This window comes from Acomys russatus, chromosome 22 (assembly GCF_903995435.1).
Source record: "Acomys russatus chromosome 22, mAcoRus1.1, whole genome shotgun sequence".
Lineage (NCBI taxonomy): Eukaryota > Metazoa > Chordata > Mammalia > Rodentia > Muridae > Acomys > Acomys russatus.
Genome location: NC_067158.1, coordinates 30,195,024 through 30,215,932, shown reverse-complemented (window position 1 = coordinate 30,215,932; position 20,909 = coordinate 30,195,024). Strand labels below are relative to the sequence as shown.

Genomic DNA, 20,909 nt, shown 5'->3' with positions numbered 1-20,909 from the left:
ATACACTCATACACACACAGTGTTTGTTTTTATGTAAATGGCTCATGGGTAAAAATATCAAGCCTGAAGTTTGAATTCCTGAGAGAGAGAGAGACATGTAATGGATACTAAGTCAGAGACAGATGCGACCAATTATATTTAAAGCGAGGCCCCCCGCCCCAAGCTACAGAAAAACATGGCATTTGTAGCCACGCCTATGGTCAGTGAGTTAGATGTCAGAGTCCACTCTCTCCATCCCTAGGTGATGGTGACAGCAGCCAGGACTCTGCATCCTGCCACCTCTTGCGCTCATGAACACCAGCAAAAGGATGAGATGACACTGACTCTAGTTCATGTCTTTGGTTCTTCTAGCAGGTCCCAAGCTTTCCATAGAAAATACTAGAAGTAGTTTACTGGATGCAAATGGTGCCCTTTAGTAATGTCCTTCTATACATTGCACCCCCCAGGAGCCCCACGCCTGCACCCCCTCCCTAAACTCACTTCCAGGTGTGACTCGGAAGGCCATGCCCACCGGTCCCTGCACTGTGTGCCATCCAGTCATAGTTTCACTAGGCTCTGCTTCACTCAAGACATCAGCCAAAAAAAAGTATCCAATGTCCTTGGCCCTAGTCATGGGACAAATGCCAAGAATCGTTGGCCTCTGGCCAAATAAACTGGTTTAGTCACCTCCATCTGCATGCATCAGGGAAACAAAACGACCTTCCTGTTGCCAGACCATGACCTCTACAATTTGGGTCTAGGACATAGTGGCAACACAGCCATGCAGTCACCAACACTCTCCCAACCAAAATGACCCATCTGAGCCCAGTTTATCTCTGAAGGCCCAACAAGAAGGCCAGCTGCATGGTGGTGATGCCAGGGCTCTGAGGAGCAGCTCCAAGGCCACCATGCACCTCTGTGCCTGGTGATTTAGCACCTCTCCTGTGGGTGACCAAGCTGTGCTCTTTCACCCTGCTCCAGTTTGATCACCACAGGACCTGTTAAACATGATCTTGGTAACTGGCCCGAGTCCCCAGCTCACACATGGCCTGCCTGGAATTTCCTTGGGGAGCACTTGTTCGGTCCTTGGGGAGGACTTGTTTGGTCCTTGTAGAGGACTTCTTAGGTATGTGGACGAGCACACTGAAAGGTAAAGCTGTTGACTCGCCCTGTCTTCCAGCTATTCCACGGAGCACACTGCTTACAAATCGGTGCTCTGCACCCTTGCTCTGAGACAGGTGGGATCCCAAAGATTCTTCCACAGGTTGACCTGGCAAGTTTCTCCTGCCCTGATACCTACCTAGAAATTAGGCTCCCCCATGGCTCTCTACCTTTCCAGAGAGAAGCAGCAGAGTGCTGCTGGCCGGACTTGCTCCTCCCCAGATTCCAACATTCTCTGACATTGCCCCTTGACTGAGAGGGATTTTGTGCATAAGTAGTCTTACTTCCACTTCCGGGTTTGATAAGCATATGTAGTTGTAGCTAACTACTCTGGTCACCCATGAAAGTGTGTATCTGGCCATTTAAGCCAAGAGTGGATGAAGCTGAACCCTAATAACAAGACAAATTACAGCATAAATATTTTTAAATCACACCCTTAGGGATAATTATATCCTCAGCCTTATTAAACTCGATGATTTTATTCATCAACCATATATCAATAATCTACTATGGAAAACCACAAATACAGTCAAGGCTCTAAAGCAACAACTTCAATTTTACACTTTTTTTTAAACCCTTGACTATAAAATGTTGAAGATCCAAAAAAAGAGTTCCAGGGTTGCCCCATCTGTGAAGCAGAATTCTCTCTGCTGAGTAAGGATCCACACTGAGGCCCACACTGTCCATCCATGACTCTGCTGACTGGGTAGTGAGTGATCCATCTGTGCAATGCCCTGAACTCTCTACCTTCATCTCAAGATATAGGATAATTTTTAATTCAGGTGCTGAGTCGGGTGGAGGGGCTGGGTCTGCTAGAGGGACTGGGTCAGGTGGAGAGGCTGGGTAAGGTGGAGGAGCTGGGGTCAGGTGGAGAGGCTGGGTCAGGTGGAGGAGCTGGAGTCAGGTGGAGAGGCTGGGTCACATGGAGGGGCTGGGGTCAGATGGAGGGGGCAGGGGTCTGGGTGGAGGGGCTGGGGTCAGGTGGAGGGCCTTAGGCTCAAATGAAGACTAAGGTCAGTTCTAGGTAAAGTTGGACATTCTGAGATGCAGGGAGTAAAAGTGACTCCTGATGGCTCTATATGATGGTTGCCAGGCCCATGCTTACACAGAGCAGCTGCTGGCTGGCTGCAGACCCAACCCGAAGGCGCACACTCAGGAAGGGTTGCGGCAACTCGAGAGTTTATGCGTTATGACCTAGTTCCCTTCCTGCCACCTCCGAGCTTCAGACCCGAGACCTGTGATGAGGACCTGGCAGCCTTCCTGTGCTACCCTAGCAAGATGCCCTGGCCTAGGTGCATTGAATCCAGATCATTGGCAATGTCATGATTTTACCTCAGTCCACAATCGAGGTGCCAAAGGGTTGGTAAGGACTGCAGGCATCTTCTCTGTCCTTCCCTTGGTACCTGGATGTGATTGGGGTGGGTAGTGGCATTTTCGTAGGAATTTGAGCATCTGTTTGTCAAGTTTCATTAGAAATTTTCTGTCGGTTTACTGAGAAACGCAGCTTGGATTTTTACATGAATCCTACTGAAAGTGTACATCAATTTTTGAAGAATTCTTTTAACAACAATCGGTCCTCAGTTCATGAACAGTGAGTCCCTTCGCACTCACTAATGTCTTTTTACATGATCGGCAGGATTCCTCCAGCTGTTTTAGCACAAGCTTCACTTCCGGAGCACAGGATACCCAAGGGTTCTGCTCTTCTTGCTATTTTGCAGTCATTCTTTCCTTTTCAAATTTCAAAGTGTTCTTAGTAATTTATATCTTTTTAAAGCTAATTATGATTACCATTGCATACAAACTGCACTTTTAATGGGATTGATCATATATACTTGCTGAACTTTTTTAAAAATATTTTTATTAATTTATTCTTGTTACATCTCAATGTTTATCCCATCCCTTGTATCCTCCCATTTTTCCCTCCCTCCCATTTTCCCATTATTCCCCTCCCCTATGACTGTGACTGAGGTGAATTACCTCCCCCTGTATATGCTCATAGGATATCAAGTCTCTTCTTGGCAACCTGCTGTCCTTCCTCTGAGTGCCACCAGGTCTCCCCCTCCAGGGGACATGGTCAAACTTTTTATTAGCCCTACGCTGTCCTCATTCTCACGGGGTCTTGATTTTCCACATGTAACATCTCACTACACTGGCAGTTTACCTTTCTGATTTCTGGGGCTCATGAAAACATTGAGCCAACCTAGAATCTTCTAGGGGTTTTGTAGTTGTTGTTGTTGTTGTTTTGGTTTCTTGTTTTTGTTTGGGAGTTTTTCGGTTTGGGTTGGGTTTTTGATGGTGGTGGTGTTTGGTTTCGTTTGAGTTGTTTGTTTGTTTGTTTGTTAGAGACAGGGTTTCTCTGTGTATCCCTGGCTGTCCTGGAGCTAAATCTATCGAGCAGGGTGGCCTTGAACTCAGAGACCTGCCTGCCTCTGCCTCCCAAGTGCTGGGATTAAAGGCGTATGCCACCACTGCCTGGCTGACTCCTCTGTGTTTTAAAGTCAGTTCATTAACAACTTCTATCTGCCATATCCCCTCACAACAGAGCAAGATAGGTCTTTGATTGAAAGAACAAAGAGATGAGGATATTTGGAAGACATCTTTAGAAGTCTCTCTATGACAAGAATTACATTCTATGTAAGATCCTAGACCCCCGAATCTTAACATCTGCTGCAAAAGCATCGCCCTCACTCCCTGAGCCAGCACTGAGGCGTGCCACCTTTGTCCACATGCTCCTACCCTTGAGCTCACTCCCATGTTCCTCCCACTTAGAGAAGGAACTTGGCTGCTGTCCCAGATGGAGGAAAATGCCAAAGTGACAATGATTATGAAGACCCTGAGCTCCAGCTGCTAAAGGCATGGCCATTGATGAAGATTTTACCAGCCAAACCTATAGAGGAATCAGAATATGCAGGTAGCCTGGGGTTCTGATGATGGGTATCCATGTGCAGAGTCGCGTAGTGATTACAGGCTCACACTCTAAAACTCAGTCTTCCTGGTACAACTAACCCCAGAGAGCTCCTCTAGAGACTGCCTGAGGAGCATATGGGGTCAAACTCTGTTCCCGCTTACTGTCATTGTCAGGGCAGCGTTCTACTTGAGCCTTAGACCTGTCCCTGTGCTGGAAGCATGAGAGAAGTGGACAGGCAGGAAGATGGGCCTGTGAGGTTAGAGACTGCGTGGTGGGAGAGAGCAGGGAAAGAGAAAACTTTAACTCAGTTGATTTGCTCCGCAGGCTGCCAGCCTACCAATGGACCCTGTAGTAATGTACCACCCATCCTTGCCTTTTCTACCTGGGGCACATAGAGCAGTGACAATAGGTTGTCCATGCCACTGTAAAGCAAAGGGGGAGGCATGCCTGATTTCTGAGGTCCTGGCTCACAGACATGAATCTGTTGAAATTTCTTCAGGGGGAAGTGTCTTATATGTGATGCTGGTAAAACAAGTAAGGTGACACATATCCTAAACCCCTGAACCTCAGATGCTGGGGCAGGAAGATCCCAAGTTCAAGGCCTGCTTAAGCTACATGGTGAGACCTTGACTCAAAACAACAACAGCAACAAGTAATAATAGTAATAATTAACCCTGTACTCAGTGCTCAAAAACATTAACGGAATATCTACATCGCATTGCATTGGTCACCATTACAGAATGTATCCAGAGATACATAAATAATAGGAAAATGCTGTAAGGGCATACCAGGATAAAGAGTGGGTAGGTTTGGTGATGAGCGCCAATGGAAGATGTACTGGCTCATTTTCATAGTTGTACTCAGAAGGCTGAGGCAAGAGAATGGCCACAAGTTCGAGACTACCCTGAGTTATATAGTGAGTTCCAGAGCAGCTTGAGCCACGGTAAGAGACTTTGTATGAGGCAAAAACTAATAGATAAGTAAATAGTTAGTTAGTTAGTTAAGTTAATTAGATGGGGGGAGAGAGAGACAGAGACAGACAGAGACAGAGAAACAGAGAGACAGAGAGAGAACCGACACCAATAAATACACAAATAAAAGTAGATGGCATAACATAAATTTTCAAGAGCTAGTAGCATTTCTCAGGTGGAAAAAAAAAAATAGAAGAAACGTAGTCAAGGCCATCCTTGGTATGATTGCTGTGAACCAAGACAAACAGGTCACACGAGCCTCAGCTTCCTCCTCTGGCAGGTGCAGGTGGGATTGCTTACCTCTGTGAGAGAATTTTATTTCCCTCCACAGTGATCTCTCTGGCCACACTATGCACATTAGTCCCCTTGGTCGTTGCCCACTCTTCCTCTGAGAGCAGCACATGATAATGCTATAACACGATTTGCCTGTCTTCTCCCCTCCTCCTCCCTACCCCCAGCTCCGCCCCCCACCCAGCCCCCGCAACAATTGCTTGCCTGGTCCCTGAGCTGTGATGACTCCATGACTATGAGAGTGTGTGATGACTTTATCAGCTGAAATGTGCCAAGTCTAGCCAGCTCACCCGCTACGAGCTTACTAGCTTCCTTTTCCCACAGATACACGCTATTTCAAGGATATGGCGGAGGCTGCCCTTCTGCTTCCCTCCAAGGCTTCTATCCCCACTGAAAGGCAAACCTGGAATGCAAGGACGAGGCGGCAGGAAGAAGTGAGTAAAAGGGACTCTAGCGACCTGGCATGAGGTGGGCACTGCCCAGCTCACAGACATATGCCCCAGGTCTCCTTCCCCAAGGCGTCAGGGGAGGCTCGGCAGAGCTGGGTAGTGCGGCTTATGGGATCACGGGCCTTTAGAAGAGTCTAGAAGGAATGAGAATCTACATTTGCTGAAGACTTACTCTGAGCCAGGCACCAGGCTAAAGAATTTACTCCATACCCAATTATCATTGCATTCTTCAGACCCTGAACTAGAACCTGAATCTTTCTGATAATAAATTACCCTTTTGCCAAGATTCTCATCCGAGCATTGTCAACTGTTAACCTGGGCAGTGAGAAGTCTCGGGACCTTCTGAACCTCTGTAATCCCTGTACTGTCCACATAGGGACTTTCTATGTGCTGTCCTAAGGGAAACAGCAGATGATTTTATGGAAACATCTTACAAGTGAAAATGTGCTAAATACGTACATGAGTTTTTATTTTTAATAAAATGTATAATGCTTAATACTCTTAATATAGACATCCATAAAATAAAGAAGACTCACATTAGGTCTGCATGTCATTGGTGATAATACTGTGATAGACTTCCCTCTAGAGATAGAGTCATTCAAGGAATACTAGTTGCATTAACATGGCGGTGCTCCTCTCTTTTCACACTGAGGCCATTCATAAAATAAGTCTCGATGTGGTGAGCAAGGGCTCATCCGCAGGAGTTGTAGAGCCATTCAGTTCCCCCACCTAGAGTTTTGCTTAATGTACTCACCACTTGTGTGGCTATGTTTTAAAGACCTTATGTAAAAGTCTTGTCAATGTGTGCCCTTCCAGAAGCTCTAAGGAACCATACCCAACCCAAGGAAGTCTCAACACAGGATTCCACCAGTGTGGTTGTGGGTTTTTGTGAATGGGGGAAATCTCACTGTTAGATTCTCTCCACAACCCCATTCACTAGTGAATACGAGCATGCTTCTGCATATCCACCAACTCTCCTGGGTGGCACGTCTATTCTGCTCATGAGACTTGCAGGTTCTCTCAGTATTGACCACACATTAGCCTGTCTTGTCCTGACGGGACAGAATACCTATGCATACACCTCTGTGTGCTTACTTAAGACCTTGCCTCAAAATCCAACCATGGCAGCATCCGAGTTTCCTACAGTCCGGGCCTCTGTATTGCCTCTGCTTCTTCTTTACGGCAGGTCACTTCACAGCAGAGCCATTCTCCCGTTACTATAAGTCAACTGAGATGAGGGAGAGGGTACAACAAGGACAAATGGTTGCCAGGAGAGAAATGTCCTTACAAATTAGGCAAGGCCTTGGCCTCAGTTCAGATAGCTTTAATTTAGTCATCCATGATGAAGTAAGGAAGATTTTGTGTGTGTGTGTGGCAAGTAGATTATCTATCTCATTAAGAACCTCATTTCCAGGGGCCGCTTCTTACTAGTTTTGAGATTAAACTATCTGTCTACTGGATCTTCAATAACCCTTACAGAGGCCCTTTCTTATCTCAGTTCCTTGGGATGATTGTAACTATCTTGCCCTAAACTAGCGCTCTACCCAGTAAGCACTTACTGTCTTCCAAAGCCTGTCAGCACCGGGTTGGAGGGGGGGGGGTTGCATATAGTCTAAGGGAGGAGGCAGTGGCAGGAGATGGTGGCTTTGATGTCTGAGAGAGTGTGCAAAGCAGTTGTTCACCCACAGTTATGTGCACTGTCATCAGTAGTTCTCAACAGAGCGATTTTGGCCCCCAGGACCTTTGGCAGAGACTGGAGACATATGTGGCTATTAGAGTGAAGAATGGATACCGCTAAGCATTGCCCAAGGGAAAACACAACACACACCATATCACACACATCATAATATACATACACATCAAACGCCATACCAAACATACATATACACACCACACACACACCCCCCGACATGTCATAACATACACATTAACACACCATAATATATACACACACCACCATACAAAATACCACACACACACATATACACACATACCAACACACACTAATACATCATAATACGCACACACCAATTCATCGTAACATACACACACACACACACACACACACATAATTGAATGCTTGCACACTCACCATCAGAGGTCACTGAAACCTTGAATACAAAAGCAAGGACACTGAGGAAACGCTAGCCACTGCTGACCCCAAAGGGACGAAACTGCAGAACCACAGCAGCCACAGCCTCTCCAAGGACTGTAAGGACTGGGGCTCAGTATGCATGGATGAGATTCAGGCCTCCTCAGGCACCTTGGCCAGCTCAATCAGCATTTGTAAAGGTAAACAGAAATGTCCCACTACTGGCTGGGCAGAAAGGCTTGCCAAGGTCTTGGGGCTTTAATCACCCCATCCTCATCATCTTCCCTCATTTGTTGAATCCCATTGTCATTAACAATTCACTATGCCCCTGTGATGACTGTTGTGCTGTGTCATCATTGTGGTGCCTCACATTCTAGGTGCATTGCCCACTGTGTCTCACACACACACACACACACACACACACACACACACACACCATCCTCACAAGGAAGCAAGAAGCTTTTTTTTTTTTTTTTTGCCTCATTTTCACAGAAAGGAAACCACAAGAACTGAGTGACTCACCATGCCCTCACAGTTGCCATATGACAGAGACAAGGTGACATCATCTGAGCTGTCACTGAAGGTCACACTCCACAGTGCACCCCCCAGTGGCTTCCACACCCCTGTCCATGTACACTGGTCTTCATTATAATCCAGTGGCACCCACTGGCTATTTTCTCTATCATAAACACCATGAAGCCACTATGTGCCCTTTCCAAGCTTTCATAGCAGAAAGGCGCAAAGTGGGATTTCAAACCTTAGATTTCATGCCAAATAGCACCCAGCCCATCACAGGCTTCTCTGGTGGCAATCCACATACTTACAGTATTTAACAGCTACCAGTCATGTGCATCCAGCAGTCTCTAAGATCAGTGGGCCCAGGGACATATGTATGCATTCATGCTGGGGACTCTAGCATACAGAGGAGATGGACACCTGGTTGTGACATGAGCTAATGGTGATGTGTTATCTTTTACAGGTGGACAAGCCCATCTTCAAGGATGTCAGAAGCCAACGTTTAAAAGGTAAACTCTCGTGGGTTTAAATCCCTAGGGTGGGATGCCCCCCCCCCCCCCCCCCGCCGACTGGGGTCAGTCCTGCATCTACACCACCCAGTTTTTTTTTTTCTTTCCTCATGCCCAGCATACTTCTGTAGATAGTACCTTTGTAAGTAAACTGTCTTTCTTTCTTTCTTTCTTTTTTCTTTTTAATTTTTTTTTTTTTTTACCTCCCCTGTTTCCATGGGCTGTGTTCTGCTGGTGGTCAAAGGCTCCCATACAGCAAGAGTTTGCTGAATTGTGCACTGAGAAATGACTGTCCAATTCTGCAGTCAGGCCTGCCTCCCGACTCTCTTACAGTCTTACCTTACTGACCAAGAAATTGATGGTGAAAACTCATTCTGCTCTCCACCATTTGAGAAAAGGCACTGTTTCAAAAACATACGAATTGCATTCAAATAAGTCACTTCTACAAGCACAAGCCCTGAAGAAAAAAAAAAAAGTCGCAAGTTAGGAATCTAATTTTAAAATGTTGATTAATGAATATGAAAATGGGCTTTAGCGCTTGAGGCAAAACAACTCAATTTGACGACAGAAGCACAGGTACAAGCCTGAAAGGAAGTAATCAACTCCACCAGTGCTGGAAGCACAAACTAAGGGCAGCTGGAGAAATTCACTTGGATTGTATCCATTATCAGTCCCATCATCTTCCAGTCCCATCGTTTTCCTGTGTCCCTATTGCCTTTTGTGATGTCCAGAGAAAAAGATTCCATTCCTGTGATTTATGGTCCACAATAACTAAAGGCCACCAACATCACCAATCAAGTGCCTAAAGCTGAATCCCAAAGTGTCTTACACACAGCACTACAGCTCCCAATGGAAAGTAGACGATGAACTCAAAGTAAGGTCATTTAAGAAAGTATGCTTAAGCCAGACAGTGTTGGTGGTGCATATCTCTAATCCCAGTTTGAGGCAAGCCCGGTCTACAGAGCAGGTTCCAGGAAGCCAGAGCTATGTCGAGAAATCATCTTGAAAAACAAAGAAGTTGGGGGGGGGGGAGAAAGAGAGAGAGAGAGAGAGAGCTATTTACAGAAGTGTTCTGGGCACAGGAAAAAAAAAAAAAACCCAAAGAATGGTGCTGTAGAGGCAGGGCTGAACCCAAAGAGGGCAATCCCCACTCTAGGCCCAGAGAGATGGGGAGGAGCTACTAAAAGCCACGGGAGCAGGGGTAGGGGCTGGGGCTGGGGTGGGGAGGGATAGAGGATCCCAGGGAAGGACATGTGTTAGTCAGCTGTCCCATTGCTACAACAAAAATCTCTGAGAAAGCCAACTTAGAAGGGGCAGAGTTCTCACTTGCTCACAGTTTCAGAGATCTCAGGCCACATCTGGGAGAGTCTGCTGCTTTGGGGCTGTGCAAGGCAGATAACACCGAGCACCATGCAGACAGAGTGTGTTAGGAAAAAAAAAAAAATCTCATGATCTGAGGATGGCTGGAAAACTGAAGAGAGAGGAAGAGACCAGAGGACCAACATCCTCTACAAAGACAGACCCCCCCACCCCACCCCAAGGACCTAACTTCCTCCCCTAATTCTCTTCTCCTTCTTAAGATCCCCAAAACTCCCCAATAGTGTCACAGGCTGACAAAAGCCTCCACCCATGAGTCTTTGGTGGGCATATAATATACAAAGGCTATAAACCATGACCTGAGCCAGCTAAGCAAAGGCCCAGCCTCCCTCTGCATCTCTTCCTGGCTTCCCAGCACAGCCCACTTGGGGCCACAATGCTGATGGCATTGTGAAGGAAGAGATGAATGCACACAGCAGAAAGCAGAGTGGACAGAGCAAGGTCAGCAGCTTGGGCTCAGCCTCTGCCTGCCATGAGACCTTCAGAAGGTGCCTAGCCTTCCTGAGATGAGCATGCCTCTTCAAGATCAAGAGCAGCCAACCTGATGCCCACTCACTTCAGCTGTGGCAGCATGGGTGGCCCAGTGACACATGGGCAGGGAGGGCTCTAACACCTCAGTTCACCTGCAGCCTGGACAGCCTCCCAGATTCCTATCTGACTCCATTGGTTGCCCCAACATGACATATAGGGTAGCCATCTTTTCAGAGCATCTTAGGTCCTTTAAGAATGGCTGCCCTGTCCACTTGACTGCAGCTCCACTCTATCAGCTGGTGTGCTTTCATCCTTAAAAACACTGAGGTGAGCTGGGTGCACACCTTGAACACCAGCACTCTGGAGGCAGAGGCAGGCAGATTTCTCTGAGTTCAAGGCCAACCTGAGAAACCCTGCCTCAAAAACAAATAAAACAAAACAAAACCACTGAGGTGAATTATGCAAAGACTTCTCACTTCTTCTGGCAGGGAAAGGGAACAGAAGCCCCAACAGCTCACAGGCCAGGACTTGATCATTCAATGCGCACAAGTCTTTGATGACAATGGCACACTCTACTCTTGTCATGAGAAATGAGTCCTGGGACAAGAAACAAGAGGGTGGTCTCAATGGCCTTTGTCTATCTCTCCAAACATCTACTGTTGCTTCTTTAACATTGCTCAATTCATAAGCTCCTGGAACAGAAAATAAAACCTTGAACAGTAAAATAGAGGAAGATAAAGGTCCTAGGGAAAATAGAGATTGTCTTAGCTTGCCTCAGAGCATCTCAGTAGCCTTAGGAAAAAAAAAAAGAGTCAAGCTCCCATATGGAGTATTAGTTTCCCATAACAAAACTGCAAACTAATTCCTCAGGGGAAGAGCGTGAGGGTTCTTCTCAGGGATGGGATGGTACTATTTTATAGAGGATGCTGACTAACAACATGATGGTATGTTGGTTTGAATGAAAGGTCCACCATGTTCTTGGACATTTGAGTACTAGGTCTCCATCAATGGCACTGTTTAGGGAGGTGTGGCCTTGCTGGAGAAAGTATGACAGGGGGCAGGTTGTGAGAGTTTAAAGACTCAGAGCATTTCTAGTTTCTCTCTCCTCCTCCCTCTCTCCCTCTCTGACTCTCCCCCTCCCTCTCTCTCTCCCTCTCCCTCTTCCTCTCCCTCTTCCTCTCCCCCTTCCTCTCCCCTCCCTCTCCCCCTCCCTCTCCCCCTCCCTCTCCCTCTGCCTCCCTCTCCTTCTCCCTCTCCTTCTCCCCCTCCCCCTCCCTTCCCCCCTCCCTCTTCCTCCTCGCTCTCCCCCTGCCTCCCTCTCCCTCTCCCTCTCCCTCTGCCTCCCTCTCCCTCTCCCTCTCCCTCTCCCTCTCCCTCTCCTTCTCTCTTTCTCTGTTTTGTGCTTGTGGCTCAAGACATGAGCTCTCAGCTTGCAGCTCCAAGTACAACATGCCACCCATTTCCCCACCATGGTGGACTTCTATCCCTCTAGAACATAAGTCCAAATGAGCCCTTCCTTCTAGAAGTTGCCTTAGTCAAGGTGGTCATCACAGCAACAGAAAAGTGACAAACTGGTTTTGAAAGTGAGCCCCAAGTGTCACCTAAAGCCATCACTCAGAGAGAGCAAGGTTCACTGACCTCAGGGGAGGTGTAGGGAAAGTTTTCTTCTGTGATGGTTGCTGCCTGACCACAGCCCTTCCCCACACTTCTAGAACTGACAGTTTTCCAGCATCACCCTGGGCACTTGGGCACTACAGGCAGAAAAAAAGGAAATGAATACAGATGTGTCACTGTTTTTTGTTTGTTTGTTTGTTTGTTTGTTTTTTGGATCAGACACATTAGGATGATTTGTGTTCATTACAAAATTCTGCACTTTTGATGCAAGCACAAATTTTCAGATAATTTATTTAGTCTCACAAAATGTCACAGGAAAAAGAAACCACACCCATCAACTCAGGAGCAGGAGGATTTGATGGTGATATTTTTCATCAAGTTGAGCAGTTACAGTTTTATGTAAATGTACGTCTCCGGTCAGTTTTCTTGCGACCATTACCGGGGAAGCATCAAATTTCAACACCTTACCTTTCCTGAAGGTGGAGGGTTCTATTTTTTTCTCCCTACTCCTGGAAACAGGCAAAAGTTTTATTTGGAGATAAAGTCATTATAGTGTGTGTGATAAACCACCTGTGATAAGCACAGCTCTAGAAGACACCTCCTCATTTCCCAGGAGAGCTTTAACTTTGCACTAGACACAGCTTCCCTGGAGAGCCACAGCCAAGAACATAGCAGCTTAAATGTGGGTCTCTGTTCCTGGCATGTAAACCAAGCGCAAACTCTAAACCAGTTTTCTTTGAAGTGACTTGCATTCTCTATTCAGGAATCACTTTATAAAGAAATCCAATAAAGCATCCAAGAAAAAGAATTACACTCAGGCGACTGAACAAGTAAATCCAGAAATACAAGCCTGGCTGGTTGAAAGTAGCAAACCAGATTCCACTTGGTGCCCTCCAGAGGGATCATGGGAATTTGCTTCTAAAGGAACTCAGACGCTGAAGCAATCTGGCTCAAGGCCCTAGTGGTCCATGCTGAGACTCAGCTCAGGGTCACCCAGCAAGCAGTCAGAGCCTACATTGGTGTGGTGTTCACATCAGCTCCCGTGGTTCACCGGGTCTAAGGCCATTGGCCAGTGTGAGCATTCAGTCATCTGCAGCTCCCTGTAGATGCACACCTTGGACCCAACAGTTTGCAGGTGTGTATGCTGCCCCCTAGTGGTCATACATGACAACATAGAACACAATGGAACTGGATATCCTGTGAAGTGCATCCTTAAAAATCATAAACTTTAGCTCCCAGATTGGTAAGAGAGAAATGAAAGAATGACTGGTGTTGTTAGATTTAAATTCATTTCGGTTAAAACCCAGGGTCCAAAATCAATGCAGGTATCAGTTACCATGCTGGGTCCAAAACTAATGCTTTAAACTAAAAATCACACATTAGTGGGACTTTCAAAATTTCTTAAGCCAGCATACAAAGAATGGTTTTAACTACAGTACACCCATGCATATGTGTCATTATATTTGATTCTAATTAGTTCCCTGATGCAGTTATTTTATTAGGCCTATAATTATTATTATGACAGTATTTTCTAACTCACTAGCAATCAATCAAGACACAGACATCTGTTATATTTTAAAATAGCCTTGGTTAACCTGAGGAAAGACAGATATTAATCCTCTAAACTACTTCCCATAGTGGGGCAAGTATGGGATACCTGCCCCAATCCCATGCCAACTGCTTCTAATAATTTCTATCAAGCTGCATCCCATCCATAATCCTAAATACTTGCTAATTATCATCATCTGAGCCAAATGCCCATCCACGCCAGCCATGTGCTTTTCCTCCACTTAACCCATGGTGCAGCCTTCTTCCTCCTCTCCTCTCCAGTGGTCTCTCCTCCTCCCAAACTTCTTTCTATCTATCTATCTATCTATCTATCTATCTATCTATCTATCTCTATCTCTCTCCCCAAGCCCTGGAACCTTAGCTACACCTATCCCAGTTCCCCTCCCCCAAGCCCCTTTCTTCCTGATTCTGGTCCCCTTCCTCCCCATAATGGTCCCCTTCTGTGTGCATATTACATGCTAGTAATTGTTCTTTCCCTCCTCTTAAAATCTCTTCCCCCTCTGTCATGGTCTCCTTACTAGTCCCATCACATACATACACACACCTACACACACACACACATACACTGATACACACATATGTGCACACAAGCACACACACACATATGCATGCTCACACATGCGTACACACTCATATACCCTCACACGCATGCATACACACACACATGCACATATACACAGATTTAAATCTAGGTTCTGCCTGCCCTGTTTTGCTTGACATGGTATCATCTATTTCTATCCTTTTATGCAAGTGACAGGATCTTGATCTTCTTTGTGGCTCAGTAATATTCCATTGTGCATATATGCCAAACTTTATTCCTTATTGATGTCACTTAATCTGATTTCACAACTTGGCTGCTGAGGATGTTACCACAATGAACATAGATGCTGTTTAGGGCAAATGTTCTTCAACCTATATAAAAAGGCTTTTGAACACAAATCCCTTCTGTCATCTTCCCTCCTCCTCCTCCTCCTCCTCCTCTTCCTTCCTTCCTCTGTCACTCTCTCTCCCCTCCCTCTCTCTCCTCCCCTCCCTGTCCTCTTCCCTCCTCTCCCCCCAGCCTCTGGGGAATAGGTGGGAATGGAGCATGGCAGCTGTGTTTTGTCCCTTCCCCCTTAGTACAGAGTGAGGAAAGGGCACACATGGCGAGTGTGCTCAGTTCACACACGCAGCAGCCCTCTGCGGGTTCCACACCAATGGGTTCCACCACAGACTGAGAGTGTCTTTGAAAAGTTAAGTCTGTACTAACTTGTACAAACTTGGTCATTGTTCACTAAGCAATACAGTAGGCCACTGCTGGCATAGCACCCTTTTAGGTAATTGTAAATAATCCAGAAATTAAGTATAACCCAATCTAGCCATAGGCAAATAAAAGTGTGATGCCACTTTATACAAAAAGCTTGAGTATCCGAAAACATGGGTATCCATGAGGATCTGTCAAAAACCCATTGCCTTAGACTGCCCAGAGAGTGGTGATCAGGTGAGAGGTAGACGAGGGAAAGCGTGATGATGGGCTGACATCACAAGCCGTGAGCCACTAACATTCTGCACCTGGCATGTGCCCATCTCTCAAACTGCTGAGTGAGTCCCATGTCTCACAACCCACCATGCGCATGGCTCTCTCTCTCCAGCCAGAGGGTGGATTTCTGAATGAGAGGGAGCATCCACATTACTGACACAAGCAGTACCAGAAGAGCTCTACTTCCAAACTTGCTTTGTACCGGGGTCCTGGGTGCCAGGGACGTTCAAGACCACAGGAGTCCATAGTGCGTTGAGTTCTGTGCTAGAAGCTGAGGCAACTAAGAAAAACATACTAATCCTCACTAGAGGAGAGCCTTGTGTCTTCCAGGAGTGTCTCAGGAGCAAGGGACGTGGAATTGAGACATGGGACAATGACTTCAGGGGAGGAAAGCAGTTTTTGTTGTTGTTGTTGTTGTTTGTTTTTTTTGTTTGTTTTTGTTTGTTTGTTTTTGTTTTTTATGCCTAAAAGCCACAGTATGACTAGCTATACATTAGATTTTGGGACATTTGGCCCTCGATTCAAATCCTGACTGTACTTCTCCCAGCTAGAAGACCTAAAAGAAACTTGGGAACCCGAGCTAAATTTCTCACATCGACAGCACTGCATGGCAGGGCTAACGCCTGCTTCGGAGGAAACAACAAATGGGAAATCCACACAGCACTGTGCTGATGTGAGCCCTCCAGTGCTGATCCATATTAACTCATCCGGGATCCCTGCCCCCTTGCACCTTACCATTCTCCTGACTCCCTCTGCAGGCTAACACCACCTTTTGTGTACGCAGTTTAGTTTTTAGTATGCAAGTAAATCCATTGTGGAGAAATTGATTAAAAGTGAGTGAGAGCCCTCAGTCACAGAGAGCACAGTTCAGGGTTTATCTTTTCCCCCGCGGCAAACATACAGAACCATGCTGGACACATGGTGAACACGCGGCAAATTTTATTTATAAGATTCCCTTCTTCCCTTCTGTAACTTAGCTTGTGCTAACAGTACATAGAGAAGCTCACCACCTTATCTAGTGTCACAGGCAGGACCACCAGGGATGAACCTGTGCCATGAAGTCTCATTAGGTGGGAGAACAGAAAAGGGGCAGGTCAAGCAGCTCTGGTTATTTCTGGCTCCATTTCTGTCTGTGCTTCTGAACTCAGCTGCATCCCAATCCTTCGCTGGACCCTCACATCTCAGCTGCGGAAACAACACTCTTTCTCTCTAGTACTTTGTGAATCCTCACCAGCCCGGGCTAGCCTTCATCCTCCACTTTACCCTGCCTGCCTGCTCTTCTGCATCCACACACACACCCATAGCAACAGAACACGCCTCCCTCTGGGCTTGTGCTGGGAGAATTGTTCCATCTCCTACTGGCCCAAGTTGAAAGCTGTTGAAACACTTGTTCCTGAAAGTGGCACATTCTGATCTTATCCAAGGGAAATGTGAGAGATGGTCGGTTCCTCCAACATTCTTGGCTCTGCCTAACATGATCCCATCCCACTGCTTCCCCAAGGACGGCTTCAGTAATTTGCTCCTGCAATTAATTTCTGAAGGTTTTCATGGACTTAAAGAGGCTTCTCCAGCAGGCCCTGCCAAATGAACATTGCTAGTCGCTGGGATTATAAGTGCCTTCTCTGGGCTCCTCCATAATTAATCACCAACACACAAAATGCTAATGGTCCATTGCGTCACAAAAGTCTTAGACATGGTAAATTTTGTGACTGAGGCTAAGTTTTATCTAATTTTGTCCCGTGTCTGTTTCTGTAACTATAGAACGTAACACGGGTGCTCTGTTTCTGAGAGTGCTCAGCACAAATTGGATAGATGCTGAGGTGGAAACTAAATACTATTTTACTTAACAGTGAAACCCCAAGGAATTAGACTTTATGATCTACACTTGAGCGTTTAAGTCCCTGAGGTTGTTCGGTAACTGACAGGCTCGTACCCGACTTGATGGCTTCTCAGGTCTCATCTGTGGCCACTCTGCTCTGTGCCTTCTATTAACACACAGACTTGGCTCCTGTGAGTCTTGTTTTGTCATCTTTTTAAAAATCATAGATAAGGATAGAAGGAGCCCACGTTGCACAGCTCCTTGACAGTAACAGCAAAACTCAATCGCAAGCCTTGGGAAACACCAAACCAGTTGGGTGTCTGAAGAAGAGAATTTAAATACATATGCAAATGAGGTCATCATACGTGTTACTGATGTAGAGATACGTAACATACACTTTTAAAGTTAACAGTGGGAGATAAAATACCCTTTATCCCAATCTCATAGAGCCAATTGCTTTTATGTTTGTTTGGTTGGTTTTAGACTTAACCTGGCAGGGGAGACACCATGATGCTGTTTGCTTGTTTTGTTGTTTTAAGGGCCTTGCTACGTAGCCCAGATGCCCCTGAACTCATTCTGCAGCCCGGGCTGGCCTCCAAATTAAGATCCTTCTGTTTCCACCTCCAAAGTACTGGCTTTTCAGGCGTGAGCCACCACACCCAGCTCTGACTGACGTTTGCCAAGCTCTTGCATCAGCAGCGAAGTCACAACTTCCAGGGTATAGCAACAGGGAGCGTTTCTTACCTAAGCTAAGCTGAAAACCAGCTTTCGAATTCAGTCCTCGACTGAACAATTTCTCAGGCACCCTCTTCAGAGTGTGGAGCCTATGGGCATTATACAACTACAGGAAGGGCATGGTTGGTTAACACTTTCTCTGCAACTTTCTTAAATCCAGACAAATGGCAGAACAGTTAAGTTCACTGGTTTCTGTAACATTTCCCATGGTGGAAATACTCCCAGCATGCCAGGCTTCAAATACCAGAGTACTCATGAGCCTGGAGTTGGAAGTGATGTCATTTCATAGCACGGGAACACATGCTAGCACGCTCACAGGAAGTCCGTTATCTTTGTTTTGGTACGACTGAAGTGTACAATTCTATGATCTATTTTTAACAATGGCTATATTTAGTCACCAACTTACAAAATCCTTGCTCGTTGAACAACCAGGCTTCACAGTGTGCTACAAGCCGCTCCTCACATTTGGACTTCTCAAACAGAAGAAGTCTAAAACTTGCCCCCTCTCCAGGAAGCTCGGCTTCAGCTTCATGTAACACTGTGTCGTTAGATTCTTCAAGCTTTAGCCCTAAAATAGTGCTGCCCAGATCCCTTAGCTTCCGGCTGGGCTCTGCACTCTTCCCCAATCACCTCCCTAGGAACAGGACGCCTAGCTGCTGAGGGAAGCGCTGTACGCTGAAACCGGAAGGACCAGTCACCAGGCAGATGATGCCGATTACAGCACTGACCACCAGAGGGCAGACATGTCAGCCACCTCCTCATTCTTGGTCACTGTGTGTCCTCTGTCTGCTTGGCCAGACAGGAAAAACTTCCCAGTACAAAAGAACGTCTGTGGACTTCGTTAGGAGAGCAACCAAGCATGCCCCTCTAGTCTCCCACTGCACATTAGGAACTAACTTGTTCATCAAAAGTTATGCCTCAAAAAAAAAAAATTTAAATAGTAATTTTTAACAACCAAACATAACAAAATAGTATGTAATAAGTCAAAACAAAAATGATTACATTGAAGGTAGAGAAGACAAACCAACAGAGGGAAAAGATCGCAAAGAGAAAACACAGAATCAGAGACCCAGTCATTCATACAGAAGTCCCATAAGAGCACTAAACTGAAAGTTACAATATATACTCAGAGGACTTGGTGCAAGCCCGTGCAGGCCCTGGGCTTGCTGCTTCAGTCTCTGTGAGTTCATATGAGCTTTGCTCGCTTGGTTTAGAGGGCCTTGTTCTCCTGGTGCCCTCCATCCCATCGTGTGCTTACATTCATAGATGAGTGCTTTATTCAGCCAGCATCAGAGAGGCTTCCTCCTGCAACAGAGAGGAACAAATACAGAGACCCACAGCCCAACATTGCACAAAGAGAGACCTTGGAACACACAGATTTCAGGGAACTCCGCAGAAGAGGAGGCAGAAAGAGTGTAATAAATAACAAGTTTTAAGAGCAGAAAACATGGGGCTGGAGAGATGATTCAGAGATTGGGGGGCGGGGGCCACTGGTTGCTCTTCCAAGGGTCCTGAGTTCAGTTCCCAGCAACCACATGGTGGCTCATAACCATCCTTGATAAGATCTGGTGTCCTTTTCTCACCTGTTGGCTCACATGCAGGCAGAATACCGTATAAAAAATAAATAAATCTTTTTTTTAAAAAAGACAGGAAATATACCTTGACACGCTCTAATTAATTTATCCCACATGCAAATTTCACAGAAGTGTACAAAATCTCCCTGTTTTTGTGGGTGAGGATGCTCGCCCCTTCCTCAGTCCAGGAGTTTCATTACTGCTGGACTGAGCCCGTAGTAGATAACAGAAGCAGGAGGCAAGGCCGGGCTGGAGATGTGGCCGGATATGAGCAGAATGCTGGCGTAGCGTGGTCCTGAGCTTGATCTGTGCACTGCTAAAAACAAATTTTAAAAGGTCAGTCTGAAAAAAAACCACCCTAAGTCTTCTCTCTCTCTCTCTCTCTCTCTCTCTCTCTCTCTCTCTCTCTCTCTCTCTCTCTCTTCATTATTGCTTTAGTCAACAAGACCCCATGCTGGAAAATAAAGAACCTTGCTGGATTTTAGCTGAATCACCACAAAAAGCTGTCTGCTATACGATGAGTTACTTCATCTGTGTGATCCAGTTTGCTTACCCTTAAGCTCACACTTGCCTTGAGTAATGTTGATGTCTAAATCAGTAGCGTGGGGCAGCCCCTGGCATAGGCAGTAGGTAGGACACATCCTCACTGCCACTGACGGGGTGTAAGGGTACCCAGGCTATTGGTTTTTCTGTATCACACAGGGCAAAGAAATGTCATTGTCTTGTGATGCACAGGAAGTCCATGAGCAACCTGCAGCACATGGCTTGTGAATGCATACTTACAATTCTGTTGCATGACACTGCGACATAACAAGCTATCCCGCACTACAAACCACCCAAGACCATGGGTTGGACACCTGTGGTTTGTTGCTATTATTGATAGAATTACTACAAAATTTTTAAGAGAACACAAAGCAATGCTGCAGAAAGCCCAACATTTTAATAGAGACACAGAATATATACACAGGGCATCAGAAAGACCTGCCATGTGGACCACAAAGGACCCAGACCAGCTTCCTGGAATGAGGAATGATGCTGCAGGCACGAGGTCCCCATCTAAACTGTTGTTACAAGGCGTGGGGTAGACCCTGCGTGTTGGCAAAACCCCAAGTTGACATAGCCATCTGGGAAAACAGTATAGTATTTCCTATAGAACTTAAAACTAGAACCAGCTTGTGGCCCAAGAATCCTACTTGTAGGATCCATCAAAGGCATCGAAATTAGCATCTTGAAGGGCTGTCTCCACTCCATGTCCCTGCAGCATCACCCACAAAGCAAACCGTGAAAGCAATCTGCCGGTACCCAGCAGCCTGAGTAGAGAGATGATGTATATATGTACAGTGGAGTTTTATTCA

The 20,909-nt window shown here is 46.1% G+C and overlaps 1 protein-coding gene across 1 annotated transcript in view; it reads left to right on the top strand.

Moving 5' to 3' along the window:
• Positions 1 to 20,909, top strand: part of Clnk (cytokine dependent hematopoietic cell linker) — a 72,083-nt gene that overhangs the window by 10,394 nt on the left and 40,780 nt on the right. The window contains exons 2-4 of the mRNA XM_051164995.1: positions 3,910 to 4,051; positions 5,635 to 5,744; positions 8,831 to 8,876. Of these exons, the coding sequence (XP_051020952.1) occupies positions 3,910 to 4,051; positions 5,635 to 5,744; positions 8,831 to 8,876 (298 nt within the window). The remainder of the gene's footprint in view (positions 1 to 3,909; positions 4,052 to 5,634; positions 5,745 to 8,830; positions 8,877 to 20,909) is intronic.